At 48.5% G+C, this 9,024-nt stretch overlaps 1 protein-coding gene across 3 annotated transcripts in view; it reads right to left on the reverse strand.

Moving 5' to 3' along the window:
• The window catches only part of RABGEF1 (RAB guanine nucleotide exchange factor (GEF) 1), an 11,880-nt gene extending 4,412 nt beyond the window's left edge, over positions 1-7,468 (reverse strand). The window contains exons 1-5 of one of the 3 annotated variants that reach the window (XM_010155515.1): positions 7,290-7,468; positions 4,806-4,972; positions 3,636-3,755; positions 1,565-1,585; positions 534-700 (exon numbers count right to left, since the gene is read on the reverse strand). In XM_010155515.1, the coding sequence (XP_010153817.1) occupies positions 534-700; positions 1,565-1,585; positions 3,636-3,755; positions 4,806-4,972; positions 7,290-7,468 (654 nt within the window). Of the gene's footprint in view, positions 1-533; positions 704-1,564; positions 1,586-3,635; positions 3,756-4,805; positions 4,973-7,289 lie in introns of all 3 variants that reach the window. The other 2 variants (XM_010155516.1, XM_010155517.1) reach the window with 2 other exon arrangements.
• Between the last annotated feature and the right edge of the window lie 1,556 nt (positions 7,469-9,024).

Here is a 9,024-nt window from a genome sequence, read left to right on the forward strand (position 1 = left end):
GCCTCATTCCAACCACAGGCGGCACTGCGGACCCACCACTTCAAGAACATTGTATTTTTTATAAAGAGCATGAAGATGCAACCCTTATTACAGACGTGTTTAAAGAAAGTGGAGTCAAGTTCCCTTTCCCACAGAGAAGGAGACACGGGGCTTGATACCATATCACCCTTGTAACTTTTTAAGCTTCAGGCACCCAGAACTCGTTCTTAACACGCTCCCGACGTCCCCGGGTCATACGGATCTAGCAAACTGTTGGTTCAAGAGACGGTCTGTCTTTCTGACCTAATTTATTTAGGATGCAAATGAACCTTCTCTCCAGACACCCAAGATCGTGGGGCTGGAAGGTTTCTCTGGGGACATGCCACCCCAAAAGGCAGGCCTTCAGAACTGAAACTGCCACAAGACCTTCCCTTCCTAAGCGCATCAACCGAAGACTCCCGTGCAGGAAAGCCCAACTGCCGCGACCAGCGGCACCTTCTCCATCTCTCCTGAACTTCCCCACGTCATTTCTGCAAGAGGCACACAAAACTTACCCTTTTATGATTCATCGTGTCCAAAAAGAGTTTACATTGCTTATAGATATCTTGTCCAGGTTTATGATACGTCTTGAGAAATTCGATGAACTCCTTGGATACTCGATCTGTCTCGATGCTAGCCTGCCTGTTGACAGACGGGCTGGGGGCCTTGGCTTCGTGGAGCTCTGCTGGGAGAGTTTGGGCACATCACGTTAGCTTTTTTTTTTTTTTAAACACTGATGGACAAATTGAGGAAGTGTTCAACGTGTGTATTAAAATTTCAGGTGGTGTGGGGATTTCTTCCCACCTGTGCAGATGGGTAAGCATTTATTTCTCAAAGTTTACCAGCGAAATGCTGGATGTTATTAAACAGAACTCTAGGAAACAGAATATTCCACTGAAACGAAACATTTACAGCCACATAATCATTTACACTAATGGCCTCTTGATATTAGCAAATTACTGTAACGTGGGTTTGTTTCCCAGATTTTACGTTTTCATTCCCAGGTAAGGTATCTGCATAGACAGTCAAGGCTTCCAAAAGGGATTCCGCACCCGTCTAGGATAATGGAGTGGTCCCTTTGCCGCTCTCCCTCACCATTACGTTTCTGCTCCGTTGCACCAGCACAAGCATCTGTCACCTGGCGCACGCACCAGCTCGGGGAGCCAGGGCAGTCCTAGCCGGAAATCAGGGTTTCCCATGGGGCTGTTTTCCAGCTTGACCAGCTCCCAGGTTGGCTTCTGACCAGGTCACGGGAGCATCAGCTGCAGCACGAGACAAGGACCGCAGCGGCCCCTCTCGGGCTGGGCAGCAGATGCCGGTCACCCCCGTGGTGTAAAGGAACCCATGGCCATTCGTGTTTGGGCGAGAGCAGAGGCCCTGCATCTGCTCAAGGGAGAATCTGCTTGCACGTGGGAAGGCAGACAGAGCGCAGGCAGCGCTGGCTGCAGGTGTCTACAGCTGCAACCACGGGGCTTGTCCGCACCAACACATCTGATTTCCCAAGGTACATTCCAATACTTTCACTGCCCAGGTTTGGTTCACCCACCTTTCCACTTGCCAGCCAGCACTGTTGAGAATGAAGGATTGGGTAGGGATGTTGTAAATGAACATGATGAAAAGCAAGCAGCAAAGAGACAGAAAACATGAAAATATTGATGATCAACATGACACAAACATATCTTTCCATCTGAAAATACACGCGCAAGAACACCAATCCTCGTGTCAGTACGCACACACGCAGAACTCCACGGCAAAAGGAAATAAATGGGACCAGTGTATTTAAATTGGTGTGTTAAACCCGAACTGGAGGGAGCTTATCGGGTCGGTCTGTTTGTTATTTGCTTTGAAAGAGGCTACAGTGAATTCAAAGCTGTACGATCCTGTGACCAACAGACTGATCACACGCCCAAAGCACCAGACCCGTCAGGATCTCCACGCTTCAGCAGAATGGTCTCTGGACAGTTTGGTCTGGTACCATTAGGGTCTTAAGTTAAATACTTAGGGTATTTAAGTGATAAGAATGGAATGCTTTTACCAATATTTATGTTCCAACTGTAGCAGTCAAGATAGAAAGTGCAAATCAATCTCTTTCTAGTTACAGCAGAACACTCTTAAAAAATTCCTCCAACCTTCTTTACGCACAAGACTCCAAGCAGAAGGCCTGCAGCGTTCCAGCTGGACAGCCACCACGACTTGTGCTGCTCTGCATTTGTCACGTTTAGCATCACGGAAGCAGGAAGAAGCACAGGTTTGCACTAACTAAGAGAGCAGATATCCTTCTGAGAGGGCAGGATTGCAAGATGTTGTCCCACAGCTGATTAGTGGCTTCATTTCGAAGAACAGCTGAAGATTTGTGTACGTCCTCCAGCGTGGGGTTCGCTGCATTATAAACACAATGAACCTCATTCTGCGACTTCAGCTTAAGGAACACGAACAATTTTTCAGCCATGAGTTTAAAACAGACGATGGTTTGGTTACTAGAGAGATGTAGTCAGCGAGGCAGATCCCTGTTCACGTAGGTATTACAGAAGTGGAGCGTTAGAACGAACGGGCTTTTTAACGACTCACACGACCAACTACGTGTAGCGACTCAAACGCTGCAGCTTCGCTCGCCGCTGCACCGAAAGCCTGGTTTAGGGAAAACGCGTCGGCACAAGATGCACTGAGCGTTAAGGACTGCAGGAACAAACGTCCCTTCAGCAACAAAGTGTTTTCAGCTTTGCCATGTACTCTGCAGAATTGGAAGAGGCTGATTACAGGAAGGAAATTCCACCTGGAGGAGTCAGAGACCCTCGTAGAGGAGATATGCCACAATGGAAAGGGCATGGGAAGAGTTAAGAAAGGGTCTCCTTTACAAAGGATAAACGCTACCAATACAAACACCTTCCTGAAGGCACTCTACAAAAACGCTGGTTGTCAGAGCAGAGCAGCAGCACTCCAGTAAGTCACTACGGTTGTGCCATGGGCGGGGGTCTGGTCCGAGTAAGGAATGCAAGACAAGTGTTGTCATTAGCTACTACACCCCCACCCCTCATTGTCATGATTTACAGGGCAATCTCCCCATCTCTTTAGGCAGCAGAGCACAATGGAATTGCAAACAAGTAACATAGGACAAGACGCTAAAGCTGTTTGCATCAAGGGCTCTGGCGTCCTTTGGGTGTAAATGAAACCAGTGTCCTCCCTCGTCTGAAAGCCTCTCGACTGATGTAAGAAACTGCTAGGCACAAGCTCCTGAGTGTGAGCTATTAGACTGAGGTAGTTTCAACTTATAATCAGATTTATAATGGCAACCTGGAATTGGTTTTTTGATAAAAACATGAAGCAGCACAAGATCCAGCCACTTCTTATAAAACTCTTGGTTTTCTGGAGCTGCACAATCCTTCCGCTGTGGCGCTGAGGCCAAGCTCAGAGAGGCTCCAGCTTTACTCCTGTACTCTCCTACCGAAGAGCAGGGAGTTAGACCCACGTTCACCCAGGGCGCCACACTTCATTCCGCCACCTTCCTACCCAACCGCACACGGCAGAACCGGCACAACCCTAGTCGGGATTTCGCAAAGCCCAACTAAGTAAGCTTACTAAAATCAAGCAGACAGCCTGCTCGAGCTGTGCTGCGTTACCTTCGGCAGGGGAAGCCAGTTCCCAGGAGGGAGTAAAAATCTCCTTCAAATCCCTGAGAACGTTATCAGCATCGCGCTCCCGCCCAAGCTGTCCTCGCTTAACGGTTCTCTCTTGAGCCACTGAAACAGACGCAGGAGCAAGACGACACCAAGAGCGGGAGCACGGAGATGGTGCAGGGGACAAAAAAGAAAATACGCAAAGTGAGAAGAACGAACGTAAAAGAAGTCTAATTCACAGCTGAAAGGCTCATTTAGCCAGGTGCTGCCCACACACCAAGACACACTCCAAGATGAAATTCAGACATACTTAGAAGTTATGAAGGAAATGCATAGACTCCCAGGCTGAATTCAGACATATCTAGAATTCCTTACTAAGGAAATGCTCTATAAGGCTAAGGCACGTCAACGCTGCTTTTTCTTCTGGAATGCTTCCTCCACGGCACTTCCTGCTTTTGCCAGGTGAGCTCTTGCTATGAAAAGGCGTCAGTGCCATTAATCAGTCTGACTTGTAGCACACGCTGTAGAGTAAACATTCTGCCAACCACAAACGTGATATTTGCAACCCATATACACATAAACACTACAAGTTTCCTTTCACACTGACTTTCATTTACAGGCAGCCTGCTCACACCTTCCCATCTTCCTGATAAAGCTGTTGAAGTGACCCACTAGGGCAGCATCCCCTGATACTCTGTTTCCCACAGACATATCCATTTGTTCGAGATGACTGACAGCCCGTGCCTTTCCTACTGCTCTCTTCAGGAAGAGTTCCCCTTCGGGTCCTAAACCACAGCATCCACTACGGCTGACTCCTGAATCTAGCAAGAACGTGGCTCGTATGAACACAACACTTGCACGCAGCAGCAGCCCACCACCACGAGTAAGTTCATACCGCACTTCAGTGGAAGAACTCCTGTATGACAGACACAGCCACAGACTCCACAGTGCACTCTTCTGTTTAAAAGTTTGTTTGGCATCACCCAAAAGTTTGTGGTTTTCTGTTGTTTATACACCAAGACTTCACGTTTTGCCCTCCAGAAGCAACATTATTCCAACTTTCTCAAGTCCAGTCACAGAGCACTGCACTGCCTTTCAGTACACTACATCCAGCAGAAATACTTTAAATCACCACGTTGTACAGACCCATTAAAAGCAGAAGGAGAAAGTTACCCTTTTTAGCTCCTGTTCTGGAAGAAGCAGTGAAGAACTTCTTCACAGTAGTGACCTTTCGTGTTTTCTCATTGGTTTTCTTTTCTTCAAATTTTGAAAAGGTCAGTGACTGTGCCCCTTGGGTATTCTGGCTACTGGCATATGCTTCTTCCTCCTCACGCTGAAGCCTGGAATTAGAAAAATATAGGTCTAATTTAAGTGCTTAAAACCAGCACAGAGCAGCTAATTCACTGGGCAATGAATTAATTACTCATTTGACATACTAATTCTCCTCTACACCCATCTCGGTTTCTCGCTTCCCACCACATCTCCCTTCGCTCTGTTAAGTCACTCTTTCAACGTTGTAACAGTAAGAGTGAGGGAAAGCTCGAGGCAGCCAGGGAGGAGCAAAAGTAAGGTCAAGAGGGAGGAGACTGAAGTACAATCGTGGTCACCTTCTCGTGTCAGAGCCCTGAATTCTACAAAGGTAGAGGCAAAGGGAAAACTGCGGGAGCGCTTCCGATACTCGATGCGGCTGCCTTCCTCCCTCCATCTGTTGAGTTTCACCACCTCTGACCACAGGCAACCCTTCACCATCCTGCTGCAGATGAAAACCCTCGCTCGCAGCGGAGCAAGTGAAAGACCCTGGCACAATCCCAGAAATATTCTGGAAGACATTATTCTTGTCACCATTTGTTTTCAAAGTCTCGGTAACACTTATGCTCGACTGAGTGAACGAGGCCAACCACTGCAGCACTGATGGGTGCTCTGCAAAGACCAAGCCTGTCTTTCAGTCTGTGTGTACGAGGTAGGGGAGGGCAAACACACTGATCCTTCACTGGCTACTCTTCTTCCCATGCAGGATTAAAATGGGTTAAATTATACTGCCCTTCAAGATGCTAAGAGGCTGAGCAATTGGCCCATCCCAAGCTGAACGGATTTTTAATCTCTTCAGGGAGGAATTGTGTCTCATCTGTGCTGACAAGCCTGTCTGTTCACTACAGCAAACAATCACAGCTTATCTGTGCCTTTAGCATGTCCTCACCGGAACAGTCACTTAGTGAATAATTCCCTAAATGCCCCATTTTATTGTACACAGATGTTGTAAGACTGACAGTACAACTACCTGCTCTAATAACACTGAAGTCCTTATTAACTGCTTAAGGCAAATTTATGGCAGAGGACAAAATACCATGTCCTCTGTACTGTACTCAACGGTCTACCTGGCACCTGCTGATTAGCCTAGAAAAGGTTTCAAGCACTTCTTTCTACCTGTCTTGGCAGCTAATCCGTTCCAGTGTCAGACAGTACAGAGAACTTCAAAAACAAACTACTTCAGGGCCTAAGGCCGGCGGGGGGGTCTAAGGCAGTTAGCAACCAGAAAACCTGGGGCTTCTAAACCACAACCATGACTTTGGACCCAGCTCAAGGTACCCTCCGGCAGGCTGACATGAACACTGCCCTTAATGCCTCCCCCGGTGACCTTGGTTAACGTATCACTAGGTAAACTCGAGTTAGAGAGAGCCACACAATGGTTTGGGTCAGAAGGGACCTTAAGGATCACCTAGTTTCACACCCCCCCCAGGGTTCCCGACACGCGTCTCGGCCTGCACTGTTCCGCAGAGTTGTGGCCGTAGGTGTACGCAGAGAACCTGTGTCGCTGTCCAACACCCTGGCCAGCTCAAGCCGACTGCCAAGCAACTCTTAACACATGGCTAGGTGCTCCTCCACCTCAGGAATTCGCCTAACCCTGAAACAGTGAATTCCCAGTGGGTGTCACATGACGGGCGCCCGGAAGCGACACAAGTGACGGCCGTAGCGGCAGAGGATGCTCTGCAGTTCGCAGGGCAGCGGATAACGCTTCCCGCCCAAGCGTAGCAAAAAGCCGTTGCAGCTGCTCTCATTTTCTCACTCAAGCACAGATTTCCTCCAACCTCCATTTTCAGGGTCAAGTATTTATCGCACTAGGAAAATGAGACTGTTGTGCAGAAAATAGATGCTGATGAGGATTACCTGATTTGTTTACACTAAAGCTTTGACGCTGCGGGACTCAACCCTGCAGCTTAAAAGAACGACGACAGACCAAGTGTTCTAAACCAGCAGCTGAGACAAAAAGCCACCGGGCTGGCTCTGTTCAAGACAATAACTGGTCTCCAGGGGCAGAGGAGTTTTAATCAAAATTGTCACTTTCACCCTTCCAACCGCTAGTTAGAATTACACATTTCACTATGCAAATTAGGTCAAAGCATTTGTCGAGAGGTGGGGGGGAAGGGGGTGTTTACGTGTGTTACTTCACAGACTTTCTTTGGAAATCTCTTAAATTAGAATGTCATAAATATTCATCTTCGCATCAAAGGGAAGATTTTAATTCCTGCAGGAAAGGTCAGATTTGAGAACTTATGATGCAACGAAGCCCAAGCAAATAGGACTAGAAAACCGGAGACAGGAATAGTATTTAGTGGGGTCACCCTACTGTAAAATGCAAAGGAACAGGGGGCTCTTTACCGCTCTGCCAGCTCCCAATCCTCTTGAATCTGTTTCTGCCTGGCCTTATGGTATTCCTCTCTCCAGCACTTGGAGCAAAATCCCTGCCAAGCAGGATTGCCATAGTAACCGCATCCCTTCTTGCACAGTAGCTCTGACTGATCCACGTGAATTCCTCTGCGTTCAGATTTCAGGTTCATTTTCTTCCTGTTTAAAGAGAAGAGGGTTAAAGACTGAGACGTGGTAACACCCTGCTAGAAATTATTTCTTTGGAAGGCTTTTGGAAAGAAGTCACCTGTCTTGATTACCGACTAGTTTCACAGCTCCAGAATGAAGGCCATGGGAGGAAGGGCACAGTTACATAACCACAGAGCCCGAAAGCCAACCGCAGCGTCAGCGTGCTTGCACAGCTTTGACCCGCACACAGTGCTGGCCAGCTGGCCCAGCAAGCCGGAGCAGTACCAGTCACGCAGCTACCTACACGTGTGGAAGAGACACAACCCTCCGACCTCACCAGCACATTGTTCCAACAGTCGCCGAGGCACAATGCACGGGAGGAAAAGAGGAATACCGAAAGTTCGTCACCACCGCAGAGAAGCCGACAGAGTAAGAGACAAGATGTAAACAGGTCTGCATCCAGGCCGAGACTGTCTCTGCAAAGCATCCCGCTGGCCAGACCATAGGTGACAGGACTTTGGCCTTCTTTGGCCTCCTTTGAGCAGGTCTTCCCCAACACATCTCAGAGAAAGAGCTTCCACCGCCAACCTGTGCGCGTTGGCATTTACCTTTTAACGAACAGAACGACTCAAGAAGTTTTAATACACCGAGTATGGAAAATCCACCTCAAGTCAACTTTCTGCAACTGAATGACCGCATGGGAAGTCATTCAAGTCAGTGGAAGATCTTCCATTCTTAAACATGTTTTGTTGGAACTTGTGTCTAAAATGCCTTTTTTTTTTTTCCCCTTTCTCTCATCCTGGCTGCAAAAGTGGACTTCTTCTGGACAACCTCACCACGGCTAGCTGTCGCGCTGCTGGCAGTCAGCGCAACTGTACCACAGCCAAGAGGACGAGCCCGTACGGACACCAAAGAGCTCCTTCTCTTCCTGCCGCAGGCGTTCCCGGGCCGGCTCCCACCCAGCCCAACAGCGCTGGCTGCCCCAGGTAGGGCTTTCCCCGCTGTTCTATGCACCCAGCTTTACTTCTGCAAACTGCACTGATACCAGGGCAGACGAGTACCTGTGCACCACTGGCAGGTGAGGGACGACGCAGGTTCGACGCTCCTGCGGGGCTGCGCAGCAGAGGTCTAACAACAGCACAGATCTCCTTCTGCAGCTTTTCCATAACTCAGAACGTTTAGGTTTGTTGCAATGTCTAGCACAGGAAAAATCCTCTGTGTCTTAATTCAAAATTAGCTTTTTACTTGCAGTTCAGGCAATTCATTCTGAAGCTCCTGAATAGGGAGAGGACTTTTTACAAGGGCCTGTAGTGACAGGACAAGGGGGAATGGGTACAAATTGAAATCAGGGAGGTTTAGATTAGATATCAGGAAGAAATTCTTCCCAGAGAGGGTGGGGAGGCACTGGAACAGGTTGCCCAGAGAAGCTGTGGATGCCCCATCCCTGGAAGTGTCCAAGGCCAGGCTGGATGAGGCTTTGAGCAACCTGGTCTAGTGGAAGGTGTCCCTGCCCATGGCAGGGGGTGGGACTGGGTGGGCTTTAAGGTCCCTTCCAACCCAAACCATTCTATGATTCTAT

Source organism: Eurypyga helias, unplaced genomic scaffold (genome assembly GCF_000690775.1).
Source record: "Eurypyga helias isolate BGI_N326 unplaced genomic scaffold, ASM69077v1 scaffold40067, whole genome shotgun sequence".
NCBI classification, from domain to species: Eukaryota; Metazoa; Chordata; class Aves; order Eurypygiformes; family Eurypygidae; genus Eurypyga; species Eurypyga helias.